Source organism: Schistocerca cancellata, chromosome 7 (assembly GCF_023864275.1).
Source record: "Schistocerca cancellata isolate TAMUIC-IGC-003103 chromosome 7, iqSchCanc2.1, whole genome shotgun sequence".
Classification (NCBI taxonomy): domain Eukaryota; kingdom Metazoa; phylum Arthropoda; class Insecta; order Orthoptera; family Acrididae; genus Schistocerca; species Schistocerca cancellata.
Window position 1 is genome coordinate 300,308,382 of NC_064632.1, and position 17,737 is coordinate 300,326,118.

Genomic DNA, 17,737 nt, shown 5'->3' on the forward strand with positions numbered 1-17,737 from the left:
TACCGTTACCGAGGCACTGCAGAATTTTCCGAACACACACAACAGTGCACAGTGATGCGTTCAATCTGCTTATCAAGTCCAAAAAAGTACAGTGTCGATGAGCAAGCTGTTTGAGCTTGACCAGACAGCAATGCCCCATGTAGAGCTGACATAGGACAGAAGCTTGACATTTGTGAGGAACTAGGACTCAAGTATATCCATTTGATGAGTAAACCAGAATAACACCTTGCTGTATTGACAGTGCCTGACATTACAGAAAGTAACAGTGAATGACAGCATCCATGATCTCCAGTATGTTAGTTGGTCACCATGTTGAATGAGTTGACAAAAGCCATAGAGATTCATCAAACAAAATTTGAAATTCATCACATAGGCATTAACATCAGGAAAAGATGTGTGAGATGGCAGGTGCAGCACATTGCCCTGAATTTTCAGACCAGAGAGATCAAAAGCGTACAAACCAAAAGTGTTCTGACTCAAAACTACTGGAAGGACAGACAGTAAATGGCATTGATTTTTGTAGTGTTCTTATAAGTAGTATTTAAGACACATTATTAAAATGTCAAGTTTAGCACCCCAATAAGCCGTCACACACAAATTTGAAGGAAGAAATGGTGGACTGCCAAGTAATTTGTAAGTATTTTGATTCAATAACGCAAGAGGTGCACCTATGTCCAGTCGCACTGATCAGTCATCAGGGAAATGAACAATTCAGTTGAAATTCTAGTAAATTTTGATTCGCTGTGGACAGATTTTGCTTTATGTGCATCTTCATGTTTTCATGACGTAAAAACTGTTCCATAAAATTTTGGGTGTAAAGCCGCATAAATTCAGCTTCTTCTCCTTCTAATATTTTGGCTGAATACCGCTCAAGGACCAAACCACTGTGTATGTGGCCAAAGCAAGTGCTGGAGCGCTAGTCACCATGGCTCACTATGAAGATGGCTGGACAGTATTAGAAGAAGAAGCTGAATTTATGCAGCTGCACACCCGAAATTTTATGAAACAGGTTTTGCTTTATTAACAAAGTACATACAGGTGCAGATTTACAACGCCTGCGTCAACTTGACATCTTGGTGGCATTAATAATATTTACGTCCATGCATACTACTTGCTGTTTTTGTGCTGAATGCTTTTACGAGTGTAACTTTTGAGAGCAATTGCTGTACATGATCAGATTTGTTACAGGAAAAAAAAAAGTACAGCATCTTGATGAGGACAAAGTTTACATCCACGGCAAACAAGGTATTGTGGGCATGATATGAAGTTATTTCTGGCCGATGGATGTAATGACTGTTTGTGCTTGTGCCAGCACATATCTTGTTTATGAGAACACTGTACCTGTGCCAGCCTGCAGGAGTGTGGCTGGCCGCACTTGCTGGCAGCTGTTTGGCATGGCACTTTGTCAATAATTGCAATTACAGGACATGGCATGTCAGCGTTTGCTGAATCACAAGTTTCCCCTGGTTCGAGAATTTGCATGACGTGATGGGGTTGGATTCCAGTGCTACAATATTTTAGAAAGGAGTCTTTCATCAAGAATGTTCTGGGCAATTGCGTCATGGAGCATTTCATCAGCAAATGATTTTCCAGCTGAACAGTCAAATTTGCAATTTATAGTAAGGCCACATAGCTCAGTAAGCCATTCCTTGTAGGTTTTCTGTGGTCATTTGGTACATCCACAGAATTTGAATTGAGCAACAGCAACATTAATTTGGCTGTCATAGTAACCTGTTAGAGATGTTAATCTGTTCATAAGTGCCCTTGTCTGGCTGAGGTTCAGGAAAAAGTTTGACAACTCAGCTTGGAAAAAATAATTGACAATCCTCACCTTTGATACTGTGAGCCACTAAGTGTTGCTGCAGTTGCTGAAGGTAGCTTTTCCAGTCTTCTACCTTCTTGTCGTAACTACAAAAAGATGGCACAGTGATTTTGTTCCTTTGTTCCTCTTTTCCAAGCAGTAGTGTTTGAAGAGCAGCCATGAACTGTGTAATCTGATGTAACTGAGACAAAAGTAATTAATGTAAGTTCACATTCTCATTAGGCATCATGCTAAATAATGAATCTCACAAATAAATATGATAAATAATAAATACACCAATCACGATATGCGAACAACTTAGTATTCCCACGGAAATGTGGCATCAAGTTTATGTCACTCCCTTCAAATTAAATAAAAAAAATTTTCTTTGCAGTGTTAAATATGATCTAGGTGACCAAAACCTAGGTGTCTATTGCATTCTATGCGAATGTAGCATGAGTCATTTCTCACGTGGGACACACTATCAGAATAGTTGAGGAGAGATGGAGGGAACATCAGTGACACACCTGACTAATGTTGTTGTAATGGTTTGATGCAGCTCTCCATGCTACTCTATCCTGTGCAAGCCTCATCATCTCCGAATAACTATTGCAACTTATATCCTTCTGAATCTTCTTACTGTATTCATCTCTTGTTCTCCCTGCAATTTTTACTCTGTGCACTTCCCTCCAATATTAAATTGGTGATCCCTTGATGTCTCCAAATGTGTTCAACCAACTGTCCCTTCTTCTTGAAAGGTTGTGCCACACATTTCTTTTCTCCCCAATTCTGTTCAGTACCTCTCATTTTGGCTACTTCCTTTTACTGATGTGCTCTGGCATCATCATCAGGGACAGTCCACCGCAATTGAAAAAAGTCCTTACCATTCAGAAAAATTTTGTCAGATCTGTTTGTGGAGTACCTCCAAGAACCTTATGCCATAATCTTTTTAAGCTGATAAGGACGTTAACTGCTAGCTCATAATCTCTCTTTTAAATGATGACAGTTATGCTTCACAGTCCTGCTTAATATGAAACGAGTGAATCATAGCAGCATAATAATACAACAAGGAACATGCTCTGTGACATGAAGAATTTGTGTTTGGTACAAAAAGCTATAAAGTATATGATAGTTCGATTAAAATCACTTGATAGTAGACAATTCATGCGTTATAACTGGCTTCCTCCAGTCAGAGTGCTCAACGTCATGCTCAAACCATTCGCTATTGGCAGACTACCACAATTAGTTCACTTTGAACACCCTGTCCAGCTTTCTTTGTGATGTCTTAGGATCCCAAATCCTGGATGTGGCCCTTTTATTTTTGTATGTCATCACGTATGATAACCACACATACACACACACACACACACACACACACACACACACACACAAAATTATGCAAACGAAATACACACATACACGTGCTTCATACACAGCACTAACCAAATACTACTGGATCCTTCTGCACAAGACCAGATTCATTGTCATTTATATAGATTTATAGTCACAAAGATCACCTTACGTTACATAATCTTTGTACAACATTCTGTGAAACTGAACTTTTGAAGGCTGTTAATCATTTGACTGGGACAGCAGATTCATAAGTTCAACAACCTGTAGCAGTGTAACAGCATAGGGTAGCGGCTAGCATTTAAACTTTACGTATAGAAGGTGAAAGGTTCAAATCTTGTCAAATGTAGCAATTTTTTTTATTTTGCTAAGTCTAATCAAAATACTTTAATAATCATTTTTATTCATTTGATTGGTTTAAATATAATTTTTTTGCCACATCATTTTTGTCATCGTATCTACTTTTTTATTTGCTCTTATTTTTCTTCCTATAATTCTTTTTTAGCTTGGAATCTGCTTGTGTCACATATAATCTGCAACCAAATGCTGACCAGGACTGCTCATTGGTTGCTAATGTGCCATCCTGTGTAACGAGTGTGAGGATAGTTTCAGATAACCTATGACAGGGAGAAATGAACATTTGCTTTTACCGCTGAAACTGAAATTTTGCTGCGAAAGATGGCTATGTATATTATGAAATTTTTGTGCCTTGGGTTTCCTGGTAGAGGTTAGCCTTAAAACACCATGAACAAAGTGGTCATGATTTTAGTTCCGCCACTGATTGCTGTTTTTTGGGATAAATTGCACCTCATGAGCTTGTGGTTAGATTAGGACACGAGTTTAAATTCAAGGCTACAATACCCATCGGCTACCGCAGTTCAGTCATTGGTCACTCAGAATCAGCTGTCGACAGAGTGTCTCCCATTTCCATTGTATCTCTCAGCAGTCGCTTCCAGTGTGGCTCCACATTAGACATTAACAGCATGTGTGAAGGGACCTGCTATGTTTGTGTGTTGCCTATAACTGAACAGTAGCTGACAGCAGGTGTGGTAACACTGCAGCAGCAAGTGACAGATGCCAACTCTCAAGTAATTTTAATCAAACTGTAGAAAAAAAGGAAAAAAAAAAATCTTCATCTCACTTCCAAGTAATATTAAGTCCCAACAAGGTAATAACTGATTACTTAAAAGTAACCAAAAGTTTATGTTCTCTAGATGAATTCTTTAACAGTGACAGACATTATTATTTCTTGGATCTTTATGTGCTCTCCTGTTTCAATGTAACTTGTTGCTGTAATTAACCTGTATAAATCAAATTATTAGTGTACAGCAAGTCATGAAAATTGTCTTTGTACTATAAATCAAACTCTATGTTTGGATAATATCAGAAATTTGTTTGTACAACCTAAACATTTCATTATTAGTAATATGAACATGATAGTGATTTAAATGTTTTCATTCATTCCACGTACACACACTGTCACACAATAATAGATCAATGGAATAAATTGAGAAAGGTAAGATGTGTCCTTGGAACTTGAATGAATTAACACTTTTTCTTACAGTTTCTGTCAGTCACGTGATAAGTTTGTCTTCGAAATGCTGTGTCTGATTTTTGTGGGGTGAAATACTAAGGTTGCACTTCGTAACTGGCAGTTGGAATTCATGGATGGTTATTTGTAATGATTTCTCATTGTTGCATTGTCGCAGTTAGTATCTGCTTACCGACATTACAAATATGAGAGCTGTCATATAGTTCTTCTGCATCCAGTACCACTGCACATCCGCTTTATAAAGTTGGAGTTTGGCTACAGTTCTATTGTACACCACATACAGCACCAGTAATACAGTCACTGAAAATCTTCTACACCTTTTGCAACAAAGTAATTTATATTTTTGTGTTTTTATTTGTATTATGGTTCGGCCATTGCCTTTTTGTCTTTTACTGTAACTAAATGAAGCTATCCTCAACCAAGATTGGTTAAACGCTGCGGTGGTTTTTCTAGACATGATCATATGAGGTGGGGCATCAACTTGCCTTTTTCGAATCTGTGAACTGATTTATCCCACCAGTTGTAGGGAGATCTACAGCTTAATGTAGACCCCAATTCCAGTGCACCTTGGCATTTTTAACATTAACATGTCGTTGTCAGAGGTGAAAGAGGCAGTAAATGAAAGAAAAAATCCTAGAACTGAAGACTGAACCCCAGACTTTGGGATTTGTAGTCAGACCCGTACCTATTAGTGATCAAGCCACAATGTCTATGTAGTGCATTTTTATTGTAGTTAAAGAAATAAACTTGTTTCTAAATCATTCATTGAGATGCAGGTCAACACACTAAAAGTGTGGACCTGTGTCACCTTTTGTGTTCTTTTTTAGTGTATACTTGAGATAGATATCTAAACTTTGTGTGTTTGCTTTTCAGGGTATTGTCTCCATTCTTCAGGCTGATAATGTTAGACGTGAAATTCCTCTAGTGTATAGAGCCACTTTAGAACTTGACATTCAAGGTGCACTTTCAAGTGGGAAATTCACAGTAGCACGTGACTTACTTCTGCAAGTTCAAACACTTAATGTTGTGAGGAAAGTGATTGGAGGAGAACCACAGTGCACGGAGTATATTCAGGTCCTCAAAAATCCTGCGACTGCAGACAAAGCAGCTGATATGCTGATTTCTGTAAGTATCTGCATTCACTTTCTGCATTTTAATATTTAATGTCATTCAGACTTACAAGAAGATTCTTCTGAATATATCTGAATCATTGGCAAGGAATGGAATTTGTGTAAAAATGTTCCATATAATTATTTTATATTTAGTCCCAAAGAACAAGCTGTGTTAATGGAAAAGTATGTATGACTGTAGCTTGACTGTGGTGAAGATTACTGCAGAAAGACTGTACATGTTGAGGTTCAGGATTAGGTTATGTTGTGAGGTTTTAGATAAAGAGGTGATTTGTAATCATACAGAAGAACTGGAAACCAAGAAAGACAAATGGCTTGACTGATTAAAGAGAATGATATGTCAAACAAGAAAGGAGGTCCATACAACCAGATGAAGAATGAGTAATAACTTTGACTATTATGTAAAAAAAAAAATTAATTGAAGATTGATAAACAATAACACCCTTACATATGCTGTTCATGATGACTTCATTTGGGTATCACTAGTTTTTGTTTTTTCGTGTAATATGTTTGTGGAATCTTGCAGTGGGTAACTGTGCAAGTAATAAGTAATAATGTAACCTGAAGACATTATTTCATGTTGATAATCCCATGGTTTTTTGTTGTATGCAAGTTATTTCATTAACCACTACTGATCTGGATGTTTCTGTGCTTCCAGGCCACTTACAGGTAATTTAGATTATTTGTACTATATGCCAAAATCTTAGACATGAGAACAAAATAACTCATTTGGAATGCAGTCCCCTCCGTTTAGTGATAGCAGCTATGATTGAAACATATATTCTTTATTCTTCTGTGGATCATTAAATATTCTGCATTATGTTAATAAACCAGGTAACTAAAACCAAGAACATTACTGTCAAAAATATGTTAATCTCTCTCATTTTCTCCTTCTCTCTTTGTGTGTGTGTGTGTGTGTGTGTGTGTGTGTGTGTGAGGGAGAGAGAGAGAGAGAGAGAGAGAGAGAGAGAGATATGTGCGCACACATGTGCACGTGCATGCGTGCATCTATGCTAAAGTGATAGAAATATGTTTACTGTGAGTGAGTAGGGATTTAATTTCAAAATTAATTATATGATACTTCTGAATGTTACATAACTGCTTTTTTTTTCTCCAGGCTTTAAAGGCAGTAATGGGAAGTTTGGGACCAGATGAACGTCATCGCGTAAAACTATTTATCTTGCACCTGATCACCCAGAGTGACAGAGGACCTCTGCTGAAGGAACTTGTACTGAATTCTCCAGATCTCTCCATTTTGTTTGCGAAATCAGAATTAAAGAAAGATGATTCTGAGGGAGTCACTATCCCAGAATTACTTCTTAACACCAACTGGAATGTTCCTGTTGCATCACAGAGTAAGTTAACCATAGGTCCATGTCTTCACAGGGATAATTAAAAATTAATGTAATTGGCTAGAATAGAATTCATATTAGCACTTGAATATTGTAATAAGTCTGTTTGTTTATTTACATAAAATGTGTATATTAGAGTTCTCCACGCATCTCAGACAATCTTTTTTGTGAGATTTATGTAACACAATTCAGCTGTAAAACTGTAAAAACTCCTTATGAAGTTAATTTTTTCCACTTAGTAAGTTTACCACATATCATTGTACTTTGGATACTTAAAAAGTGATTTTTTAATGTAATTGTTCCCTGCTATATTTTACTTTGCAGACTGTTGCGCGGTTTCTCACTAGTATGTCATTTGTTTTTATGTTGTGGTGTTTCCTTCTAATCCCATCCGTTACGTGTCCCCTGACATGGGTTCGTGGGTGACTTTTCCAAACTCTCCCCATTTCCTAACCATTGCCAGTCCTTTTCCTTTACCTCTCTTCCTTTCCCTTCAACCCTTCTGCCAGAAGAAGAAGCCACTGGCATCGTAAGCTTGTACATTTCTTTAACCTTTATATGTGTTCTCCTACCACCTCTTGATTAGTAAATTTTCTTATCTACACAGCTATAATATCACAATTAGTAATGTTTCTGTCTTCATGCTTCTCTTGTGACAACATAACAACTTAAATTGGAACCATTACATAAAGAATTTTGTGGAGAAGTCAAACCGAAGAAAGTGATTTTTTTGGCAAAACACGTAGAAGGTACAAGACATCTGCTAATGAGATTGCCTGCATTGTTCCTGTGTGCCCTCTTCTGGAGTATTGCTGATGGTAGGGAATCCTCACCAGATAGGATTGATGAGGACATCAATAAAGTTCAGAGTAGGGAATCTTGTTTTGTATTATCATGCAGTAGGAGTGAGAGTGTTGTAAAGGTGATAAACAAGTTGTCTGTGGCAGTCATTAAAACAAAACCATTTTTCATTGTGGCGAGATATTTTCACAAGATTTCAATCACCAACTTCCTCCTCCAAATGCCAAAATATGCTTTTGGCTCCTACCTACTAGGGAGAAATGACCCTAGTGATGAAATAAGAGAAATCAGATTCTAAAGAAAAGTTTTGTTTGTTCATTTTTCCCACATGCTACTCAAGAGTGGAACAGTAACTAAATAATGTTATGTGGTGGTGTACCACTGCTACCCAGTATTTGAGTGTGAATTGCAGAGTAATGATGTAGATGTGCAAATGGATATTTAGTGCCTTTCTGGAAATGAAATATTTTCTCGAGTGTTAGAGTCATTTCTGTTTCGCTTCTTCATTTTTGTCATTGTTTGGCATGTGTTAAGTCCTATGAAAACATTGGAGTTACAATTTCCCCAAATACCTTCATAAATCAGTTCTGTATCAGGTCTGACTTAGTGAATGAATGTATTAATTGATCAGTATGTTGTGACACAGGTCCTGTGCAGAATTCCTGGATAGGGATAATTATCAACTGTAAGCCAATCATTGTGAAATCTTTGTTGTAAAAATGATGAAAAATGAAACTAAATAACTACATGAAAACAAATCAGTAATACTGGACTAAATATGGCTACTCCTCAGGCACTATGCCCTGCTTGAAATTAAAGTTGTCAAGTGTGAACCATGGACCTTTCCATTGGTGGGGAGGCTTGCGTGCCTCAGCGATACAGATAGCCGTACTGTCGGTGCACGTAAGCATAATTGGGGTGGTGGTGGGGTGGTATCTGTTGAGAGGCCAGACGAACTGTGGTTCCTGGAGAGAGGGAGCAGCCTTTTCAGTAGTTGCATGGGCAGCAGTTTCGATAATTGACTGATCTGGCCTTGTAACATCAACCAAAATGACCTTGCTGTGCTGGTACTGCGAATGGCTAAAGGCAAGAGGAAACTACAGCCATAATTTTTCCCAAGGGCATGCAGCTCTGCTGTATGGTTAAATAATGATGTCGTCCTCAGGGGTAAACCTCTCCCCGATGTTATTCAATCTGTATATTGAGCAAACAGTAAAGGAAACAGAAGAAAATTCGGAGTAGGTATTAAAACCCATGGAGAAGAAATAAAAACTTTGAGGTTTGCCGATGACATTGTAATTCTGCCAAAGACAGCAAAGGACTTAGGAGAGCAGTTGAACGGAATGGACAGTGTCTTGAAAGGGGGATATAAGATGAACATCAACAAAAGCAAAACGAGGATAATGGAATGTAGTCGAATTAAATCGGGTGATGCTGAGGGAATTAGATTAGGATATGAGACACTTAAAGTAGTAAAGGAGTTTTGCTATATGGGGAGCAAAATAATTGATGATGGTCGAAGTAGAGAGGATATAAAATGTAGACTGGCAATGGCAAGGAAAGCGTTTCTGAAGAAGAGAAATTTGTTAGCATTGAGTATAGATTTAAGTGTCAGGAAGTCATTTCTGAAAGTATTTGTATGGAGTGTAGCCATGAATGGAAGTGAAACATGGACGATAAATAGTTTGGACAAGAAGAGAATAGAAGCTTTCGAAATGTGGTGCTACAAAAGAATACTGAGGATTAGATGGGTAGATCACATAACTAATGAGGAGGTATTGAATAGAATTGGGGAGAAGAGGAGTTTGTGGCACAACTTGACAAGAAGAAGTGACCGGTTGGTAGGACATGTTCTGAGGCAGCAAGGGATCACAAATTTAGCATTGGAGGGCAGTGTGGAGGGTAAAATTGTAGAGGGAGACCAAGAGATGAATACACTAAGCAGATTCAGAAGGATGTTGGTTGCAGTAAGTACTGGGAGACGAAGAAGCTTGCACAGGATAGAGTAGCATGGAGAGCTGCATCAAACCAGTCTCAGGACTGAAGACCACAACAACAACAACAACAACAAACACAAAATCAAATGGAAGTAATGCAGGAGTAGGTTTAATAATGAGTAAACAAAAAATAGGAATGCATATTAGCTACTATGAACAGCATTACGAGATAAAAGAAATTATTCAGATAATTATGGGAGACCAAAATTTAATAGTCATGGAGGACAGGAATTCAATAGTAGGTAAAGGAAGAGAAGGGAAAGTAGTAGGTGAATATGGACTGGGGGGGAAAGGAGTGAAAGAGGAAGCTGCCTGTAGAATTTTGCACAGAGCATAATTTAATCATAGCTAAAACTAGGTTTAAGAATCATGAAAGGAGGCAGTGTACGTGGAGGAGACCTGTAGACAGACACTGGAAGGTTTCAGATTGATTGTATAATGGTAAGACAGAGATTTCAGAACCGGGTTGAAAGTTGTAAGACATTGCCAGGGGCAGATGTGAACTCAGACCACAATTTATTGGTTTTGAACTGCCGATTAAAATTGGAGAAACTGCAAAAAGTCAGGAATTTAAGGAGATGGGACCCGGATAATCTGAAAGAACCAGAGGTTGTCGAGAGTTTCAGATGGAGCATTCAGGAACAATTGACAAGAACATGGGAAATGAATACAGTAGAAGAAGAATGGGCAGCTTTGAAAGATGAAATAGTGAAGGAAGCAAAGGATCAAGTGGGTAAGAAGACGAGGGCTAGTAGAAATTGTGGGGTAACAGAAGTGATATTGAATTTGATTGATAAAAGGAGAAAATATAAAATACAAATGTCAAAAAAATGAGATTGACAGGAAGAGCAAAATGGCTAAGCAGGAATGGTTAGATAACAAACGTAAGGATGTAGAAGTATATCTCACTAGGGGTAAGATAGATGCTGCCTACAGGAAAATTAGAGAGACCTTTGGAGAAAAGAGAACCACTTGTATGAATATCAAGAGCTCAGATGGAAAACCAGTCCTAAGCAAACAAGAGAAAGCAGAAAGGTGAAAGGAATGGGTAGAGGGTAGACATACTTGAGGGCAATATTATGGAAATGGAAAAGGTCATGCATGAAGATGAGAAGGGAGATAAGATACTGCATGAAGAATTTGATAAAGCACTGGAAGACTTAAGTTGAAACAAGGAACCGGGAATAGATAACATTCCATTAGAGCTACTTGTAGCCTTTAGAGATCCAGCCATGACAAAACTCTTCCATCTGGTGACCAAGATGTATGAAACAGGTGAAATACCCTTGGACTTCAAGAAGAATATAATTATTTCAATTCCAAAGAAAGCATGTGGTGATAGGTGTGAAAATTACTAAACTTTCAGTTTAACAAGTCACGGTTGCAAAATACTGACACAAATCCTTTACAGAAGAATGGAGAAAATGGTAGAAATCGACCACAGGGAAGATCAGTTGGCATTCCAGAGAAATGTAGGAACATGTGAGGCAATACTAACCCTATAACTTCCCACAGGTTAAGGAAAGACAAACCTACATTTATAGCATTTGTAGACTTCGAGAAAGCTGTTGACAATGTTGACTGGAATACTCTCTTCTGAAGGTGGCAGGGGTAAAATACAGGAAGAGAGAGGTTATTTACAATTTGTTCAGAAACCAGACGGCAGTTATAAGATTCAGGGGGCACGAAAGGGTTGAATTGTTGGAGAAGGGAGGGAGACAGGGGTGTAGCCACCACCAGTGTTATTCAATCTTTATGTTGAGCAAGCAGTAAAGGAAACAAAAGAAAAATTTAGAGTATGAATTGAAGTCCAGGGAGAAGAAGTAGAAACTTTGAGGTTTTGTGATGACATTGTAATTCTGTCAGAGACAGCAAAGGACTTGGAAGAGCAGTTGAGCAGAATGGATAGTGTCTTGAAAGGAGGATACAGGATGAACATCAACAAAAGCAAAATGAAGGTAATGGAATGTAGTCGAATTAAATTTGGTTATGGTGAGGGCAGTAGATAAGGAAGTGAGACACTTAAAGTAGTAGATGAGTTTTGCTATTTGGGAAGCGAAATAACTGATGATGGTCGAAGTAAGAGAATATAAAATGTAGACTGGCAATGACAAGAAATGTGTTTCTAAAGAAGAGAAATTTGTTAATATCAAGTATGGATTTATGTGTCAGGATGTCCTTTTTGAAAGTATTTGTATGGAGTGAAGCCATGTATGGAAGTGAAACATGTACGATAAATAGTTTAGACAAAAAGAGAATAGAAGCATTTGAAATGTAGTGCTACAGAAGAATGCTGAAGATTAGATGGGTGGATCACATAAGTAATGAGGTTTTACTGAACAGAATTGGGGAGAAGAGAAATTTGTGGTATAACCTGACTAGAAGAAGGGATCGGCTGGTAGGACAAATTCTGAGGCATAAAGGGATCACCAATTTAGTACTGGAGGGAAGTGTGGAGGGTAAAAATTGTAGAGGGAAACCAACAGATGAATACAGTAAGCAGATTCAGAAGTATTTAGGTTGCAGTAATTACTTGGAGATGAAGATGCTTGCAAACTATAGAGTAGCATAGAGGCTGCATCAAACCAGTCTTAGGACTGAAGACCACAACGACAACAACAAGAAGTGTGCTTCACAACTTCAAAAGCAAATATTGGAGTTTATTTAGTATAAAAACTAGCAATAAATTAGGTGATAATCATAAAATTCATACGCTGAAACTGAAGAATATGGAACAAGTAAACACATCTTGGTTTGTTTCAGAAGAAACTGCTCTTCTAACCCAAAACATAGACTGTGTTAAACAAGAGGTTGAAATATATAGACAAAAAAAATGTGTTTTTGTGCTTAAGAACTACAATATTTCATTGTGAATACACTGTCAAGACAATTAAATTGAAGAGTATCGGTTTGTAAGACACAATTAGATAATGTGGTTACCAGTTTTAAAGCCAGGCCAGTTGGAGGAGATGATTCAGATTTTTGAAGATAATGCTTTGGAGCTATAATTTCAGGATTAGGTGGCTGTTCAGACAAGTTTAAAAACAATTATAGAACTAGAGAAAGGAAGAAAAAATTTGCTAAGCAGGAAAACCAACTGGATACACACAATTATCAGTGATCAAGAGGTGTTTCTCCTTTCTTGTGTGTCATATTGTAGCGACTGGAGCTTTGATCACTTGATCGTAATGGAGTGTTACAATGATGATGGCTATTGCCACGATTGCTAAAGGATTATGACCTCTGCAGGAAGAACAGTCTCAGTGGGGAGAAAGTTAAAGGAGAAGAAGTCATCTTCATAAACAACTCATACCACTCCTTCTGTCTCTCTAGCATGACCATTTTACAAGATGTTGCTCTGTGTGTAACATAGAGCTACTATATTGTAGTCGATGAAACAATACACCGTACCTGACTTCTTTGATTTCCTGAGTTTCTGTCAGTTGCTATACCTTCAATTATTGTGGGAATGGCAACTTTTCCATTCTTTTCAGTGAAATGAACAGGAGAGAACACACTGTAATTCAAACAAGGTGAAAATGGGTGTAAACTAATTGTTACTGCAAAAGACTCTAATACCATGTAATTGGAATGATGGAAGCTGCAAGAAACTGTTTAAGGACAATGCTGTTTGCAGTAGGATGATTGCAAGGCCAGAAGACTGTAGTAAAAAGCAAGAAGACCTGCAGAGAATTGAAGATTGGTGTAGCGGCTGGCAGCTGTCAATCACTGTCAGGAACAAATCTCCACTTTCATACACAACTTTAAAGTGTGCAGCAGTTTTTTCTCAGCAAAAAGAATGTCTTGTGAATCACTGTCCATTTTTATCAACTGAAACCTTGATTCAGGGACTGCATACCAATGTGGAGAGATATGTAACAAGCAATAACAGTGTGCTTTCCCTGCACGTGTTTTTGTGCGTATGCTGCAGATCGACCCAGGTCAGTTGCGTGGTATTGCTTGTTCGACGATGATATATTCCTTTTATCTGCACCCCCCCCTCCCCCTCCCCACCCTCACTGAATCAGCCGACCAAGAGGATCCCACTTACCTAATTGTGCAACTCCCCCACCCTTTCCATTTTAATGCTCCTCGAGCGTACACTTTGACACAGCCACAGGGTTGGTCTGTGCCATCAGTATTTCGTTATGCTCTCCGTCATCCTGTGCACACACTGCTTAGTGGGAAGCGCTCCATGCGATGCACTGAAGTACCCACACAAAGCCGTGGCACAGTGGCTCAAAGAAAGTTGCCAGCAAGCCAAACTGGGCACTGCACAACCTCAGGGTCATGTTTGAACATAAGAGACAGCATCTAGGAATGGGTGGATCACATCACTGGTGTGATCCATTTTGCTGCTGATTCATCCCTGCCAAAGTCTTCAGGAAAACTTAGAAGGCAGCTTTCCCTCTGTTGGAGCAAAGAGTATGGCTCTGCAATCAGAGAAGAGTGTGAGGCACTGTGTAGGTTCAAGCGGAGATCATCAAATGAATGCAGCATTTTCCCACTTAGGTTCTATTTATTTATTTTTATTCTGCATTTCTCAACTAGTTTCAGCTTTTAGAGCCATTATCAAATGTTTAGCCGAATAAAGAAAACACACTACATAACTGTCAAAAAGTGGGAACACAGTTCAAAACCCAAAGCTAGTTTTGGAATAAAGAAATAGTCAAAATAATTACATCCTCAGTGGAAAAATGCTGCATTCATTTAATACATTTTTAAAAATTGAGAAGCCTTCAGTTTTTTGGGTGCTGAGAGCAAAATACCATCATATTACAAAAGATAACAAGAAGAAATCATGGTAGGAAATGCAGAACTCATTAGCCATTACATCACCCCTTCGATTGTAAGATAGACTTAGGAAAAGATGCCCACTTCCTGTTCTACTCTACAATGGCATTCTGCAGACAGACTAAGGAGACAGCAAAGAGATTGTGGCAGATCATTCGGTTCACATACCGTATTTACTCAAATCTAAGCCGCACTTTCTTTCCGGTTTTTGTAATCCAAAAAACCGCCTGTGGATTAGAATCGAGTGCAAAGTAAGTGGAAGTTCTGAAAAATGTTGGTAGGTGCCGCCACAACTAACTTCTGTCGTCAAATATATGTAGCACTACACAGGCTTGCTTTGCAGGCACAAAGATAAATACTGGCACCAAAACCTCTGTGTCATAAAAAAAAGGAGACAAGCTTTTTTTCTCCACCCCGAGTTTCAACCACTGCATTTTCATACATTATCCAACGAAGTAAATACAAATTCCGTATTGTTCATCTTCGAATGTAGCAGCATTTCAGTGTACTATGAAAATCCGACTGGCAAGACTGTTTGGAGTTTTTGTCAATATGGCCAACTCTACATTCTGAATTTTTTTGTACCTGTGAGAAGAGATGGTTGCTAATAGGAACTTTTATTAATTGTGAATCACATGCAGTATTCTCTTCACCATAAGAATAATATGAATATAAACATATTGCCATGTATTCTTTCGTGTCTGCTGCCATCTCATTTAAATCCTGTCTGCCTAATAAACTACAAAACTAGAGTGAGACAACAGCAAACGCGAAAGAATATACGTATCATGTCATGTTTATATTTGTATTATTCTTATGCCTAATAGTGATACAGTCAGAAATGAAGCATGGCAATTGACTAGATTTTTAAATCTAAGATGACTCTAATTTCTGTGCAGAGTGTAATGTACTAAAGAGGCGTGTGCAAAGATTTTCAAATGGAGAAAAATTTTAGCTAAACTCTCGTTCAGAACATCTTCTCATATGCAGTCTATTATTTGCTTCTTGTTGATCATTCCCAAAGAAATCAGCAGTGTAAGTAACAACAAATAGCAGTCTCTTGCCATTGTTTTGCTAATGAGACAATTCCTCTCTCTCTCTTTTTTTTAAAGCAAGCCATGCCGCGAGCGGTGACAGGTCGTAAACACACATTATCAGAATGCGACAAACAATGCATGACACAGTACAGTAACGCATTTTCAGCTTAGAGTGACGTAAACACTTATAACAAATAGAATATCACTTACCAGATTGAAGCAAAATATAGCAATCGATTCAAACAAGACGAAGCACGTGAAAAAGGAAGGGTACCCGTATAAATACGGATGGAGCACCTGACGTATAGCACTGGCTACCTGGCAAAGCTTCAGTGCTAAGCTTACGACTCGAACCAAACTACTGTAGCTGAATCGTCATTCATTCGACCTAAATTGTGTCTCATATTAAAATGGACCAACTTTGTTTCGATTTGGAGGTGTGACCTAAAACTTTTCTCTCCCCTTGAATTTCGAGTCTCAAATTTCAGGTGCAGCTTAGATTTGGGATTTTTTTCCCTTGACTTCGAGTCTCATTTTTCAGGTGCGGCTTAGATTCGAGTAAATACGGTAGCCACTACTGCTAGCTAGGACCGAGCTTTCTGTCAGCATCAAGCAATTACTGTGAATTTTCTGTTGGGGTGCTATCTTGCACTGACTATCAGTTGTGGCTTGAAAGTGAGTTCTTCAGTATGTGTCCTGTGATTTTGTATTGTATGGACACACTTTGTAACTGCAGTTGTTTACGTGAATAAATAAGTATTTATCCTTGAATTGATATTTGCGCGTTATTCCAACCTAAAGTCACACTAAGGATCTACATTGGTAACTGCAACAGTGGTAAATTCAAGCCGATCCAGATACTATGCATCAACAGTCCAGTGTGCAAACATATTGCATTGCAATTCATGAATTACGCAAGTGAGTGCAGTGTTGAATTTTAGAGTGCATCGCAACTGACTCTCGGACAACCCAAATTCTTCAAAAATGAATGTCATACTTGCCAGTACAGTGCACTGACAATTGCCAGAAATGCCAAACAATGGTGTTTTATGAAGGACCTGTTTTGTGACTTCGTCACCACACACATCTCACAAGGAGCACATGCCGAACCACATGCATCCACCTGATCAGAAGTTCTTCTGCACCGCATGAGCTATCCTCCAATCCAGTGTTGGCTCAGTCTTCACTACCAGTGACAATGGAACAGTTGTCTACATTACCTCTACCAACATTTCTGTGGAAACTGCCACCTTTTCATACCAACCAACCCACCATTTGGTTCATGACATATGATGTCGGCAGTGACAGTACAAAATTTTTCGTACTGCTCTGTCATTTAGGTGAACAAATAGACATGATAAATGACATTATTCTCGCACAACCAGCAGACAACAAATATTCTGTGGTGGGAAGCGTGCCTCTCCTGGAAGCATGAAGATCAGCTACAACAAGTTTACTGATGGTATCCTATTCAAGTTACCCTTCTGCTATGCCTATCTAGATGACTAGATGACTTCTCAGTTTTTCCGAGGATATGGACATCCATATCTCTCACCTAAAACAAGATTTTGACTCACTTGTAGGCAGTGCTGTAATGAATGAAGAAAAAGGCCACCTCTGACAACCTGAAGTTTTTTTTCCAGTCGTATTATCAACACTGCAGGTGTCCACCCTGCACCACATCAAACGGAACTCATTTACCAGTTGCCACTTCCATTAAACTGTCAGAAAGTACGTCAGCTTCTACTGCCACCATCTCCCGCAGGCATCCACCATTCAGCTCCCACTCACAGAGGCCCTCAAAGGAAAGAACACTAACAATAAATGGAGGCTAATGTGTACCATGAACAAGCAGCAGGCCTTCAACCATGTCAAAGAACATCTCACTCAAGCAGTGACTTTGGCACATCTGCTTTCCCATGC

At 38.5% G+C, this 17,737-nt stretch overlaps 1 protein-coding gene across 1 annotated transcript in view; it reads left to right on the forward strand.

The window, feature by feature from the left end:
- LOC126092248 (integrator complex subunit 8) overlaps positions 1-17,737 on the forward strand; it is a 172,104-nt gene that overhangs the window by 71,287 nt on the left and 83,080 nt on the right. The window contains 2 exon segments of the mRNA XM_049907758.1: positions 5,577-5,828; positions 6,951-7,188. Coding sequence (XP_049763715.1) covers positions 5,577-5,828; positions 6,951-7,188 — 490 coding nt within the window.